General features: G+C 43.7%; 1 protein-coding gene across 1 annotated transcript; it reads right to left on the bottom strand.

The window, feature by feature from the left end:
- Positions 1-7042: 7042 nt before the first annotated feature.
- On the bottom strand, positions 7043-15415 carry LOC128449664 (protein LYRIC). The gene is made up of 13 exons (XM_053432939.1): positions 14761-15415; positions 14399-14527; positions 12635-12707; positions 12136-12309; positions 11730-11780; positions 11468-11608; positions 11041-11121; positions 10857-10925; positions 10646-10767; positions 9447-9563; positions 9200-9307; positions 8880-9006; positions 7043-8012 (listed from the first exon to the last, which is right to left on the bottom strand). Exons 1-13 carry the CDS (start codon positions 15094-15096, stop codon positions 7948-7950), a joined length of 1593 nt encoding a protein of 530 aa, XP_053288914.1. The 5' UTR covers positions 15097-15415; the 3' UTR covers positions 7043-7947.
- Positions 15416-15635: the final 220 nt, after the last annotated feature.

Genomic DNA, 15635 nt, shown 5'->3' with positions numbered 1-15635 from the left:
GCGTCCGCTGTCTCACAACACTGCGCCGGGCATCAAGGGACAGAGAGCCCGCTCTCCAGTGAGCGTCCGCTGGGATTCGAAGTTCGCCGAGGGATGACGAACGGGACCGGACTGCTTCCGAAGTGAGCGCCGCTCATCACCGAGACCGCGTCAACAGTGTTGCCAACTCCTCAGTAAGGAAAGTAGCTATTGGCTTTCCTAAAAGTCGCTAGATGTCGCTAAATGACGTCATCGCCTAATTTGCATAATGTAATGGTCGCTATAGGACGTACAGAAAGTGGGTTGTTTAGAACTTAAAATAAGCTCTCTTCTACAGAAGCGTATTACATTCACTTCACAAAAAAATGATAATTATGAATTATACAAATGCCCAACAATTTTTTAAATAAAAGTGAATGCAATACACTTCCGTATTCTTCTGTTGATTCTTTTTTTTATATATCTTGCCATTGAAATAGGCCATCACTTCTCAAAATAACTTCATGACTTTAATGCTGTATCTAGACCCACATACATAAATCGATTTTGTCCGGTATTGTTAAATGTTAGAATATCAAATTTAATCAAAAAGGCAGTTATGTGGGGTGGAACTTCTAGCTCTAGTTCCAACCCTCCTCTTTTTATGTGCCCGCAGGATGATGTGCACCGCAGGATGAAGTGCGCCGCAGGATGATGTGCACCGCACGATGATGTTCGCAGCAGGACGATGTGTGCCACAGGGATGATGTGCGCCGCAGAACGATGTGCGCCAAGACGATGTGCGCTCCAGTTTTCTTATTAATTTGATTTAAATATTTTTTTTTTAATTTTAAATATTTTTTTTATTTATGTGCTGCAGTATGTGCGATGCAGGATGTGCACCGCAGGAGATGTGCGCCAGGATGTGCTCACATCTGCGCTGAAGGAGATGTGCTGCAGGAGATGTGAACCGCAGGAGATGTGTGCCACAGGATGTGCTCGCAGGAGATGTGCGCCGCAGGATCTGCGCGCGCAGTTTTTTTATTAATTTTATTTTTAAAAAATTGTTTTATTTTAAATATATTTAAAATGTATGTGCGCCGCAGTATGTGCGATGCAGGCAGGGGTGGACTGGCCATCTGGCATACCGGGCATCGTCCCGGTGGGCCGTTGACCCAATGTGGGCTGGTCTGGTCCGCTCTGTTTTTCTCTTCTTCCTCTCTAAATTCCCTCCAATTGGGCCGGCCAATTGGCTACAGAGGGCTAGCAGTGTGCTGCCAGCATCGACACATATTATTGGTCTATTGTTTGTCATTGTCAATCAATCATGGGCTAACAGGCTCCGAGAGCCCTGACAGTGCTGTCAATCACAACACAAATCAGGGTGGGGCGGGACCTCATGGCATTGGCGGGTGGAGTTGCGGGACGGGCTGCTGCTGAGACAGAAACTTAAAATGGATAATAAGAGTAAAAAGCGCCCGGGTGGCGCTGAGAAGCATCGGGAAAAAAGCTGAAGTCTCTGGAGGTGGAGGCTGCTACATGTGCCAAACTGACGGAGCTATTTGGTGCCGGGTTCACCAGCCCAGCAGCAGCAGGTGCGCCGGGAGACGAGCGAGGAGGACTCGACAATGATGAGCGAGTGGAGGCAGACATGGTAAGGAACGTTGACCTGGGGCTGGCTAGGCTACATTTTTGAGACATGTCCAAAACAAAGTAGAAAACGTTTTTGATTTTGTTTTAAAATGCCGAATTGTGATATTATGGGTTATTATTGTTCAGATGATTTAGCTAAGCTAGCTAAGAGCTGCTAACGTCGTTTACTGTTGCCATAGCTGAGCTGTAAATAGAGATGCAGAATCAAGCTGTATTGAAAACAGAATACAAGTAAACCTATAAGGAATAATTAGTTTAATTTGAAATATTTGCCATTGAATTTATTGTAATCTTTTAATTCATTTATTGTTTATTGAGGTGATAACTATTTAATAGGTATAATTTGTGTGTAAATGTTCCACTGATAAGGTGAGAAATATTTAATATTATTGTTATTATCACACAAGTTTTATTGTGCTTATGTGTTGATCCTTAATGGTGTGATCATGTACACTAAATTATCAATTATTCTCCATTACAGGTTGTTGTGATATATTTGAGGAGTCGTTCTCCCTCTGTTTTATATGTGGACATTTGGGACCACTGTTAGAATTTGGTAAGTTTATCATGTATTTTTTTATGTATAAATTCATACTTCATAATTATAATAATTTTCAAAAGGTTTTAAAAGAAACACACATCCAAAAAGTTCTCAACTCTAGGTGCAGGACAGAGGAAAACATTTTCTTTATTTTTCAGACATTATAATGTATCCATGTCCTTCTCAGGTTGACCACTTGACATGTGAGAGCCTGAGGAGTTGTTCCCCCTCTGTCCATGTTCGAGGACTTGCTCTCTGTCTGCCTCCACTCTCTGCCTTCACTGTACCAAAGTTTGTCTGTTGAGAATCCTCTAGTCTGGTGAGTTTATCATTTTTTATGTTTTATGAAATCATACTTAATTTGTGATGATTAGAGACATTATAATGTATCCATGTCCTTCTCAGGTTGACCACTTGACATGTGAGAGCCTTAGGAGTTGTTTTCCAGACAAAGGTAGAGCTGGCAGGGGCGTCCCCCTGGGCCTGCCCTTTTGGGCTGGGCTTCAGCTGCAGATCTAAAGGCTGCTTCCAGGGGCATGGGGCCCTCAGCCTTTGTTTTTCTTTGCTTCTGCACCTTATAACATACATCACACCTTATTTTCACACATCCAAACACTGTTAACACCACTGACGCGTAACATATTTTACACATCCCACTACGTAGTTAGAGCCATCTTGATTTGGAGTTAAATAAATTTACTTTTGGCTTGAGAGGTTTGTGTGTGGCCTCCCTTCTTGTTGCCATCTTTGAGATAGGGGGTAACAGTAGTATGCATGAGAGAAGACGCCGCGAGATTTGTGGACTTCTATGTGGTGTCCGCTGATAATGTAGTGGGCTGGTCTGGACAGACAATGCCAGGGCTGCATTTTTGTCCCAGTCCACACCTGGATGCAGGAGATGTGGGCCGCAGGAGATGTGCGCTGCAAGAGACGGCTGCAAGAGATATGCGCTGCAGGATGTGAGATGCAGGAGATGTGCCGTGCGCCGCAGGATATGCGCTGCAGGATGTCCGCCGCAGGATGGGCACTGCAGGATGTGAGCACATCTGCGCTGCAGGAGATGTGCACTGCAGGAGATGCGAGCCGCAGGAGATGTGCGCTGCAGGATGTGCGCTCATCTGTGCCGCAGGATGTGCGCAGCAGGAGATGTGTGCCGCAGGATGGGCGCTGCAGGAGAGGATATGCGCAAATCTTTGCTGCAGGAGATGTGCGCACATAACCTTGAGGGAGTTAACGGATCGTGAGCGGGACAGATCAGACGACTTCACTACCAGTATGGGTCGATCGCACGACTGGACAAGAGGCAGTTAGGAGGACGCTCTGTCGCACGGAACCCCCTTTTTTCTTTTCTTTTTTTTGCCGCCGCAACGCCCCCCGCCACATGGTCGCTTGTTAGATATCTCCTCCGCTTTCTGTATCGCAGGGCGGAGTTCCATCCCGATGCACACACACAGGTGAGCACACTCCCACCAGCGGACAGAGAGCCCCCCCCCCACACACACAAAAAAAAAAAACTGTAAACCCAGGGGAAACACTGACAGCGTTGCATTGCTGGGAGGGGGGGTGATACCAACATTATTTGGTCGGTAGATCTTGCTGACCTGGTCATTTCATGAGTAGCTCACAGGCCTATAAAGTGTGGGCACCCCTGGTCTGTGCTGTAATAAAGTGTGGCAGATAATGTAATACTCTTCTATTCCAGTGGGTGGAAAGTATTTCTGACAATTGAGAGGTCCGATTACTCAAAGCTGCTTGCTACTAATGAGTGGTGTGCAAAGCTGGCATACCTGGCTGATATATTTCATCATCTGAGTGAACTGAACACACGGATGCAAGGCCGAAATGAAAACCTGCTTACAGGCAAATAAATGGATTCCGTTTAAAGGTGCAGCTCTGGCGACAACATGTGCAGCGTGGCAACCTTAAGATGTTCCCACTGACTGAGAAAAGGCAAGATGTCAACACTGCTGCAATGTGCGAGGTGATAGGCACACATTTGAAAACTCTTGAGGAGAAGTTGTCATTTTATTTCTCTTGAGCCTTCACAGAATGTCTTGACTGGGGTAGGGACCCATACAGCTCAGCATCAGTTGCTGGAAAGGACATGACTTTACAGGAGCAAGAGGAACTCATTGAACTGAAACAAGATCGTGGTTTAAAGCTAAACTTTGCTGATCCTCCTTTGGACAGTTTTTGGTTATCTGCTGCCAAGGAGTTCCCCAATCTGGCCAACAAAGCTATTTGGACATTGCTCCTGTTTTCCACAACATATGTGTGAGCTGAGCTTTTCAAGCTTGACTGCGATAAAAACTAAAAACAGAGACACTGAGAGCTGTTGAGGAAGAGCTTTGTGTGTGTCTTTCTTCCGTTCCTGCCAGGATATAAGTTTTGTGTTCATCTAAACAGGCCCAGGTTTCCCACCGAGTGAGTATAAATACATTTAGAAACTATATTACTAACTATATGTATTATATGTACTGTGTTAGGCCATAGAGTGTCATTTTGTGTCATTTTGGTTTGTGGTGTGCCCCGGGATTTTCTAAATTAAAAAAATGTGCCGTGGCTCAAAAAAGGTTGAAAATCACTGCTCTACAGAACAGAGAGATTGTTATTTAGGAAAGCATTGGAGGAAGGAGACAGGAGGAGGTGGAACACATGATGGTGTCTCATCATCGGTTCGTTTTATGTCTTATCCACAGGCTCAGTTTATTTAAATCCACGTGGATCATTGCCGGGTTGTGCTGCCGCTGTGGAGAGAGGGTTGCGTTTTTCTTCACTTTGTGTGAAGAGGATTCCCAGTCTTATGTTCAGATCAAACTAAACAGATTCTGTGAAAATGGCTTTTGAAATATTTAACATTTATTAACTTTGTCAAACTTGTTAATTTGCACTCGGACGTCCCTGTTGCATCTAAAGCGTTATAAACTATTTGTTAAAAGCCTAACTGATAAATATTATTGTGTTATATCCGTATTCTTCTGTTGATTATTGTTTTTGTTTTTTTATCTTGCCATTGAAATAGACCATCACTTCTCATAAATCCATTTTGTCCTGTATTGTTAAATGTTAGAATATCAAATAGAATCAAAAGGCTGTTATGTGGGGTGGAACTTCTAGCTCTACGTCCAACCCTCCTCCTTTATCCGGGCTTGGGACCGGCAAAATGATCCAAAAGAGATACTCTGGCAGAGCAAGTTATTTTTTTTTCTTCTTAAGTTTGGTTTAGTTTTCAGGGCCCTGAAAGGGTTCAGTTTCACCATGTTCCACACGAGAGATGTGGACTCTGCATCGATGAAGAGACTGATTTCGATGACTCTTGTTTTCCAGTGACAGTGAAGATACATTGACACTTACATCCCTCTCTGTAAGCCAGGGCAGGATCAGCGGTGGCTTTGCACATGCGCGATTCATTTGCAGTCTGGAGGACGCGGAGCTTGGGTCTCCTCTCTGCTCTGATTGCAGCTGGGACTGCTGCGCAAGGCTACTGGGAGACTGACCGCCTGTGAGTGCATTGGGATGGCGGAGGGGCTCCCGTCAGACCGTCAGGTCTAGAGTTCATTTCAAGTGTGGTATTTGTGTTTGGAATCTGTTGCTGTCAACTCTAAATATGAAACCAAAGAGCTGTCACTATCAGTGAAGCAAGCCATCATTAGGCTGAAAAATCGGAAAAAAAAACTAATAGATAGCAAAAACATTAGGTGTGGCCAAATCAAATGTTTGGTACATTCTTAAAAAGAAAGAACGCACTGGTGAGCTCAGCAACACCAAATGACCCTGAAGACCATGGAAAACAACTGTGGTGGATGACGTAGATGAAGAATTATTTCCCTGGTGAAGAAAAACCCCTTCACAACAGTTGGCCAGATCAAGAACACTCTCCAGGAGGTAGGCGTATCTGTGTCAAAGTCAACAATCAAGAGAAGACTTCACCAGAGTAAATACAGAGGGTTCACCACAAGATGTAAACCATTGGTGAGCCTCAAGAACAGGAAGACCAGATCAGAGGTTGCCAAACGACATTTAAAAGAGCCTGTACAGTTCTGGAACAACACCCCATGGACAGATGAGACAAAGATCAACTTGTACCAGAATGATGAGAAGAGTATGGAGAAGTGAAGGAACTTCTCATGATCCAAAGCATACCATCTCATCAGTGAAGCATCGTGGAGGTAGTGTTATGGCGTGGGCATGTATGGCTGCCAATGGAACTGGTTCCCTTGTATTTATTGATAATGTGACTGCTGACAAAAGCAGAAGAATGAATTCTGAAGTGTTCGGGCAATATTATCTGCTCATGTTCAGCCAAATGCTTCAGAACTCATTGGACTGCGCTTCACAGTGCAGACGGACAATGACCCGAAGCATACTGCGAAAGCAACCAAAGAGTTTTTTAAGGCAAAGAAGTGGAATGTTCTGCAATGGCCAAGTCAATCACCTGACCTGAATCCAATTGAGCATGCATTTCACTTGAAGACAAAATTGAAGGGAAAATGCCCCAAGAACAAGCAGGAACTGAAGATAATTGCAGTAGAGGCCTGGCAGAGCATCACCAGGGACTAAACCCAGCGTCTGGTGATGTCTATGCGTTCCAGACTTCAGGCTATCATTGACTGCAAAGGATTTGCAACCAAGTATTAAAAGTGACAATTACATTTATGATTGTTAGTTTGTCCAATTACTTTTGGTCCCTTAAAAAGGGGGTGCCACATATAAAATGTGTTGTTGTAAAGTCTGCACTTATAGTTTCATTTAAAATCCATTGTAGTGATGTACAGAGCCAAAATTATGAAAATGTGTCAATGTCCAAATATTTATGGAACTAACTATCTTATGCACACTTGCACCACTCAGGACCTCTGTAAGCTGATGACTCAAACCATGTAACACAAATAAGCCTGCCATAGAAAACTGGCCTTTATTTAGTATTTTTACATATGGCTTTAGCTTTTCTTACAAACAAGTTTTACAAAAGTTTCTGAAGATTTGCAAATCAACCACAGGTGGAACATCGTGAAGAGGTCAGAGGCTCCCGCACGGCTCCAGCCACAAAGCAGTCAGATAGTAAAAACAGCAGACAGTTGTTGACACACTGCAGTACAATGTCAGATGAGGGACAAACCAGATGGACCAAGTCAATGAAATGTAGTCACATACAAGGATGCAAAAATACAGAGCAGACAAGATTCCCTTTTCGGTGCCTAATGATGCTCAATGTCTCATTTATGTCACAAATGTCTTTCACCCCATTGAGCCAAAACTGTTATACAGTTGATATGTGCTCTTTTCACCGATCGGTGCTCACTGTACCATCATGCCTCACAAATTTCAGAGCAAAAATAAAAGTGGGAAAAACATAGGCCAAGTCAACATGGTGGCCCGATAACTTAGTGACCTGATGCAAGTTGACCATTTTCATTCTCTTCAAAGGACATCCAGTCGTTAGCCACCGACATCAATTTTCTACACACAATCAGAATTTTCAACAGGTCTAATGATTAGAATACAGCTCCTTCAATCCGTTATTTGATTCAGTAGAATTAGAAGACAATCAGTATCAAATGCGTACTTAAAATCCTTAACACCGCATTACATTAGATTGCACTGCAACTAAGTTCAGTTTTCAATGATCCACCGACGGACACCCCACATGTATAAAAATGGTTTTCGTTTCCCAGACATGTCTTCAAGTTATGTTCATCTTGAAGACCCTAGTTCAAAGTCCTTGTCACAAATGATGTTGCATAAACAGGATATAAAGCTCTTTGCAAACAGAGGTCTGCCAAGGGGACTCAATCTCATGTCTCTCTCCTTGCCTTCTTCTTCTTTGCTGGTTTGGGTGCTTGGCTCTCCTCAGGTTTTTCTGTGGAAACAAAAAAAGGAGAGGATGGTTAGTCAGACAAATGTGTGATAGGTCGTTTCAACCTAGGGCTAGGTTGACCTGATCTAACTTAAACTATGTTAATAAGACCTGATAGCTCGTCTGATGTTGCGACGGGCACAGCCAGGACATCAGTGTTAAAGTGACTGGAACGATTTGTATTCATGATCCGATACCATATATTAATGAAATGATAAATATGTTAGACTTCAGAGCAATTTTTGCTAGCAGCACCAGAGTTATTTCTTGTTTTGGTTGCATGTGGTTTATTTTATATACGTGATATTAATTTAAATTAAGATTTTAACTCTAATTTAAATGTCAGACTGAATATTCTTTAGAATTCAAAGATAATTGCCCTTTGAAAAAGTTATTATATTCTATAATATTATCAATATATCAGTGGTATGAAATGGTTTCAAAATTAGGACAATAATATAATTTATCACAATAATTTCTGGAACAAAATGTCATCCAACAATTTGTTATCATGATATGCCTACCTAAGTATCTTTAATAATGAACCAAGTCAGAGGTTTCCTTGCACAGTTTACGACACGGTGCGGTTCAGGTCCTGCATGGTGCTTTCCCCAGAGTTATGTTCAATCGCTCCTGGCTTCTTAAATGTGAGTTGTCTGTGCACCATAAACTTTATGGTGTGCACATGGCACTGAAGTCTTATGCCCTTTTATAGGTTAATTAGAATAAACTGGCACGCTCTTTCAACTTACGATCCATGGCATTCATCAATATAAGAACACAGATGAGAACAATTTTGCAATTCTTATGTAGAGTTTTCTTAGAAGGCTTCTTAACAAGATAATGGTGAATGACACCCAATGTGCTTACTCTGTTGAGCTGGAGCAGGAAGGCTGTTCTGCTTGGCAGTGGTTTCTCCATCAGTGGGCTTCTGTGGTACTTGAGTGACGTTTTTTGGGGGGGATATCTTGTCCTTCACTGGTCGCTCCACTCTTGCCTAACAAGAAAAGAAAGCCAACTTTTTTATTATTGCAGTATTTAAAAAAAACATAATGAATGCATTTGAAAATGTATGCAACCATGATTAGACTAGATTATTCAGATGAAAGGGCAGGAAGTATTTTGTGGATCTTGGAGAGGAACACGTTTACAATACACATGCTCTTGTGTCAAGTATAAGTTCCACTGACCTCAGCAGCAGCTGCTTTGACAGGCTGGATGGCAGCAGGTTTCTCCTGAAGAGGTGGCTGCTTCTTCACTGAGGCTGCAGGTGCGGCCTCCTTTTCTGGCTCCTCGCCCTTCACAAGACACAAGCTGAGTTTACATGTGACCTCGTGACTTCAAGATCAAATTCACGTCGAAGACTGAAAGATGTTTTAGATAGCCTTCCAACACGTGGACAGAGAACAGAAAAAGGGTTTTCTCATTAGCAGTTACCTGGTCAGTTGCTCCTCCCTCCTCTCCAGCCTTCTTCTTCTTCTTCTTCTTCTTTTTAGTTTTAACTGCTCCATCAGAAGCAGCCTCTCTCTTGTCCTTTTCATCCTCGTCATCATCCTGAGGAAAACAAACATAACATAAAAGTCAGAGAGAAAGAAACAGACTCAAAATGTTAAACAGTAACAAACGTATGGCATTTTAAGCTGAACAATTCAGATTTTAAAACGCTATCACCATCTGATAGTGATGCATCGCAAAATACCTGCATTTACATCTATTTTCCCCCCAAAATACAGGTTTTTTACACATCCACAGTCCTGAAAAGACAGCAGCTATAAATTAAAATTTTTGGAGAGTCATGGCTTTAATAGTCTTAAAAGTTAAACAACAAAGTTCCTGTGTGTATTCACTCTGTTGAGTCACTATTACAAGGAGCATAACCAAGACAGCTGCCATAGGGCCTGAGTCCAGAGGAGTCATCAACTACAGACTTGTTACTCTTTAAAGGGGACATATAATGCCCATTTTACCACAGTTGATATGGTTCCTTGGGGTCTTAATGAAAAGTCTAACATATTTTGGTCAAAATACCACAAGGATCATTTAAAACATCACCCTTTTTAACCTGTCTAAAACAGCCCTCCTCAGATTGACCTGTTTTGAGTGCCCCGCCCCCCTCACCCCCGGTGAGCCTAGCTGCTAGAGCCCCAGCTCCCCAGCGCAGTGGGAGCAGTGGGAGCAGTGGGAGCTTGAGCTGGCGCAGCAGCAGCAGCATCCTCCTTCCACACTGTTGAATCAATGTTTAGAGGTGTCCCGGGGGTCCCTTGTTCATGCGGCCACTTAAATATCTGACGGGCCGGTGGAGCCCGGCTAGCGTTAGCTCGCTTGTCCAAGGCCATGTAGCGAGACTCCCTACATGGGCATGGTATGACTATGACGTTTATTTCGGTCGTAATCCCATTCGACGCACTCTAGCGTATCGTGCCTGAAATAGAGGAACCACAACAGATCGCTGGAGTTGTTTTTTTCCAGAGTTTTAGGGACGGTAGACATGCCAGATACCAAAATTAACGTGTAGAAGCACTACAAAAGTGGAATTTTCATAATATGTCCCCTTTAAGCTTCCAGGTAAACAGAATAATGTTTAGTTTTGCTTTAAGCCTGGCTGTATGTACAGAGACTCTGATCAGAAGATTAACCTTGACAGGCTCAGGGAGGGACTGCTCCTGAGCCGGAACCGGCTCAAGAGTGGGCTCCTCAAAGTTTCCCCAGGGTTCAGAGGGGGCATTCCAGTCAGAGCTGGGGTCGACGGAACCACCATCTGAAAAAAGAAACAAAAAAGGTGTGAGGTTTACTAAGAAGTTAGGTAAAGATTTTTTTTAAATAGTTCTATTAAATGTATATCCTTACTGAGGCCAGACCACCCTTCGTCCACTCTGGGCTGACTGATCCAGGGCAGGTCACTCACAGCGTGCGGCTCTACAAGACACACAAGTCAGTGACTCAACGTGCCAGGCACATTTGATGCTTTGGTAAACAATGCCATCTAGTGCGGAGAGACACTTGACACATCATCACTTCACTGTATACTTACCAGCAGCACCAACTCCCAGTCCAGTTAAAGACAATTTAAGCTCTGTAGCAGGCATTCCCCTGTCAATCACAGTCCACGACTCTGAAACACAGTTTTATAACTATGACAGGGAAACTGAATTCAATGTAGATGGGTCACATCTGCCAGCACATTCCTACTTCTCACAGAGCAGCTGATAGGTCATCAGGCACCAACTGCTTCATTAAGTGCTATAAAAAGGTTTATAATATTACACTGATACCTTTGTTGTGTAGTTTGTATTACAGTACTTGCTTCTTCAGTTGCTTTATCGTTCCCCTTAGTACTCTACTTAATAATAAGTTTGTTATAAACCAAAGCACCAAAGCAAATTACCTGCAAATAACTACTTGGCAATCAATAGAATTCTGATTCAGCAGTTATGTAGTAACGAGACACAATTTTTTACCATCAATCTCGGCTCTCCAAAGTGACGCTGGTTCTCTATTGGTGGTCCAGGGGCCTGACTTCTGAGGAACAACGTGGGCAGGTGCATTGACAGCCATGTCCGTCACACCCGCAGTTTCTGCTGCCATCTCTCTGCTGTTCACTAAAACCAAAAGATGACCACTCAGCCTGAGTACAAATACCAGTGTTCTTGGTCAAATATGTGTAAATATATTAAACGTTCCATGATGTCAATGGCTGTAACATTCTTAGCTGATTATTACCTTGAGATACAACAGCCTCCACCTTCTCTGTCTTCACTTTTGTGGATTCTCCTGACAATAAAAGATGAAGGTCAATATGTGTGCCATCCATTTGAGAATGTTTTTGAGGAGAGCGCGCAAATGCACGCCCAGACACACACTTCAAGCAAAAGACACTCGAGAGACTCACTTCAATTCCCTTAATGGCTGTTTGTATAGTCAACAAGAGACCGCATAAATACAACAACCGCCTCCACAGATCACTCTCTAGATGCCAAATTAAGGCGGTTTATCCAAGATGGTCCAGAGATTTAGTGCTCGGTGTTCATGTATACAAGTGAAAAAAATTGAAAAAAACCACAAGATGATTACAAACTGCTTCCCTCTTCTCAATTGTAAAACTGAAAAATATCCATGATGAGGTCACCTTTTTTCTTCTTCTGGTTCGCAGGAACTGGAGCTTTAGGGGCCTTGGGCTGCTCTGGAGAATAGTTTAGAGGCGTGTCCCCTCCTCCAGGACTGGCTGAGCCATCACTAGAGCCTTTGTCTTTCTTGCGCTGTTCACGCTTCTCCTTGTTGCTGACTTTGGTCTCCCATGTGCCTAAAATATCAGTGTGAATGCAGCGTGGAATTATTTGCAACATACTGCAAGGAAGTATATATGATATAGATCCATTGGATGAAATCAAAATGTAATTTCCTTAAATAAAGGTCAGGCACAGTCTTTGGCTGGTCCCATTATACCAGTCTTGGAATGGTGGATAAAGAAGTCAACATACAAAAGAACATTCAAATTTGTTATAAAATATGTCCAAACTTTAGCGGATCCATCCCTTTGTGATGTACAAAAACTGAAAAAGGTGACTTAATAATATGCCCAGACATAACTTTGTTAAATCATCTTAATGTGATTCAGAATATTTCACCTTCTTCTGGTTCTTTGCCATGTGCAGACACGGTCTTAGTCTCCTTCACAGCCTTCTTCTTGGATTTCTTTATCTGGAAGAAGACAAATAAAATTGTCTTTAAGTCGACATGAACACTAATTTATGTGTGAAAGTACTTGGGCAGTGGGACAGGGCTTAGTTAAATGGAGAGGCAGGATTTCTGCAGCTTTCAACAAGTTAAATTTAAGACCTTTTTAAGATAGTGATGATTGAAATTTAAGACTTAAAGGGGACATATTATGCCCATTTTACCTGATATAGCTGATATGGTTCCTTGGGGTCTTAATGAAATGTCTAACATATTTTGGTCAAAATACCACAAGGATCTTTTAAAAGAGCACCTTTTTACCCTGTCTACTTCTGGTGAGCCTGGCTGCGAAAGCCCCAGCTCCCCAGCGCAGCCCCACAGTGGGAGCAGTGGGAGCTTGAGCTGACGCAGAAGCAGCAGCATCCTTCAACACTGTTGAGTCAACGTTTAGAGGTGTCCCGGAGGTCCCTTGTTAATGCGGCCACTTAAATGTATGATGGGTAGTAGTAGCAAGCTAACGCTAGCCGGGTTCCCCTAGCCGGGGGGAGCCCCTAGGGAGCGTTAGCTCGCGAGCTAACCGGGCCGGTGGAGCCCGGCTAGCGTTAGCTCGCTCGTCCAAGGCCATGTAGTGAGACTCCCTACATGGGCATGGTGTGACTATGACGTTTATTTCGGTCGTAATCCCATTCGACGCACTCTAGCGTATCGTTTCTGACAGAGGGACCACAACAAATCGTGGGAGTTGTTTTTTTCCAGAGTTTTTGGGACGGTAGACATGCCAGATACCCAAATCAACATGTAGAAGCACTACAAAAGTGGCATTTTCATAATATGTCCCCTTTAAATCAAGTACGGCAGATTGAGGGAATATCCGAGAACCTGAATTAATTATGCATACCCATAATTGAAGATACAGTGAAAGTAGCAAAAAGCCTTTGAAAAACCACATTATCTCTCAAACTACAGGCAGAGAGTGGCCATGTTCCTTCACATAGCAAGTCAAGTGTACTGAGATAATTTCTGACCAGGGTGTCTGAGTCATCAGTTCCACAGTGGTCTTGTTTTAAGCTCTAAAATTGAGGTTGTTTAATTTTTCTTTAACTTTAGAAGACCCCTCAGAATCCCTGGAAAAAGGCTACAATGGGCACACTAGTACACATAACTTCACTGCAACTGGGCAAGCGGAACCATGCTCCAACCATGGACAGTCACTCAAATCGGCATGCCCCAGCCACATCTATTTATAAGTGAAACTACATCCAACACTGAATCTAAATCTGTTCCATGTCTCTTTTGTAAGAATCATTCATTAGTCTATTCTATTACATATTCTGACATTCCAGCAGCTTCAGGAGCACAGTTAGGCTCATTCTGTGGTATGTGCTTCTAGGAAAAGGCTGCATCTTGTACTTTTCTAGGCCAGGAGTCATGATACAGGACATTGCTGCATGTGCAGGTTAAAAAACAGTAACCCAACACTGGCAGCTGGTCTGGTAACATCACTGCAGGGTGACAGTAAGAAAACGTGACGTTGTCTGTGGTACCGCGTTTTATGCAAAGGATGCCAGAAAAACACGAATCATATGAGTAACAGGCAATAGAAGCATGTATACGACCAACCAGGTCATATCCATCACAGTGAGTGGACACAAAGCTGTTCAGGTCACACCACCGAGGTGAATGTGTAGCCATGCGTCTTTGGGACAGAAAATTACCTCTGCACCCTTCTCAGCCTTGACTTCTGGTGCCGGGGGCGGGTGATGTGGCACAGTTTCCTCCGACACGTTGACCTCCTCCACCTCCTCCTGTGGCTCAGAGACAGCTCTCCCATTAGACTGGGCTTTCTGGAAAGATTATGTGAAAATACAATGAAGAGAGCTAGTGCAAATTCCAGCTTGGTTACAGTCAATGTATGTAACGCCACCACAGGCTAGCGTGGCCAGGCGTGGACACTAGCCTGGGGTGACAGTATGTAGGCTAGCTGCAGTTGTCAATGAGATGTTAGCCTGACAGCTAGCCTCGTTAGCCGTACGGTTAGCGAGCTACTGAAGGGTGTAGAACAGCTCGGTTTACTCGCCTTTTCTGCTTTCTTCTTCTTTTTCTTCGGGTCCTCGGTTTTTACAGGTTTACTGAGACCGCGCGTCACTTCAATGCCGTCGTCCACGGGACTGTGAGCGGGTCGTTTCTTGAAGAGACCCCGGCAGACCGAGGCCCACAGAGCGACCAACAGCACCAGCCCGGTGCACGCCGCTAAGAGGCTCACCCATGGCGGAATGAGGTCGGGCTTCAAACCCAAATCCACGCCGAGCTCGACGCGCAGCAGCTCCAGCCCCCTGGACAACAGTTCATTCAGACGGTGTGTCAGCAGCTCGACCTGCCGAGAGGCCGCGTCCTGCCACTGCTCCATTTGCATCGCTTTTCAAACAACAGACAGATTAGTCACGCTGTGCTGGCCACCATTGGCCGCGCTAGCCTGCGGTGCTAGCTAAAAATAACGGAACGACTTGCACATTATGGGAAACTGTGATTTCATCTCCTCCCGCACCAGCAACCCCGGCCTGATCAGACGCTAGATATTCAAATCCCGTGAAGACCGCGTTAACCAACTAAATTCGCCAACTAGCCAACAGGCTAACTGACATCATCCTAGAATAAGACCCACCGTTAGCGAAGCACCAACGTCTCGAATGTGACAGGTTCACCTCATATGGCCCGTTTTTACTGGAAGAGAAATGCTGCCTTCATGCCAGTTTGTAAATTGTACACTCGAGCTAATAAATCGCAGACGCCTGTTGTATCACCCTGTTAATGTCCAAATAAACATTATTTTTGGACAAATACACTGTCTGGACAAACCAGTGTGTTGCTTTAAACAATATATTTCCGATATTTTTTCAGAGTTAAAATGTTACACTATGCACAAGGAATATCTACGTTTTTTTTATATATATA

Source organism: Pleuronectes platessa, chromosome 10, assembly GCF_947347685.1.
Source record: "Pleuronectes platessa chromosome 10, fPlePla1.1, whole genome shotgun sequence".
Classification (NCBI taxonomy): Eukaryota; Metazoa; Chordata; class Actinopteri; order Pleuronectiformes; family Pleuronectidae; genus Pleuronectes; species Pleuronectes platessa.
The sequence above is the reverse complement of the archived record's forward strand: the minus strand, read 5'-3'. Positions and strand labels throughout refer to the sequence as shown.

What these genes read in the sequence shown, in the direction of transcription:
- LOC128449664 (XM_053432939.1), bottom strand. Translation starts at nt 15,096, where the DNA reads ATGCAAATGGAGCAGTGGCAGGACGCGGCCTCTCGGCAGGTCGAGCTG. An exon ending in AGAAGAAGAAAGCAGAAAAG is followed by an intron (nt 14,528 to 14,760) that starts GCGAGTAAACCG and finishes TAATCTTTCCAG; the next exon opens with AAAGCCCAGTCTAATGGGAG. An exon ending in TCAAAGCAGCTGCTGCTGAG is followed by an intron (nt 9,007 to 9,199) that starts GTCAGTGGAACT and finishes TTTTCTTGTTAG; the next exon opens with GCAAGAGTGGAGCGACCAGT.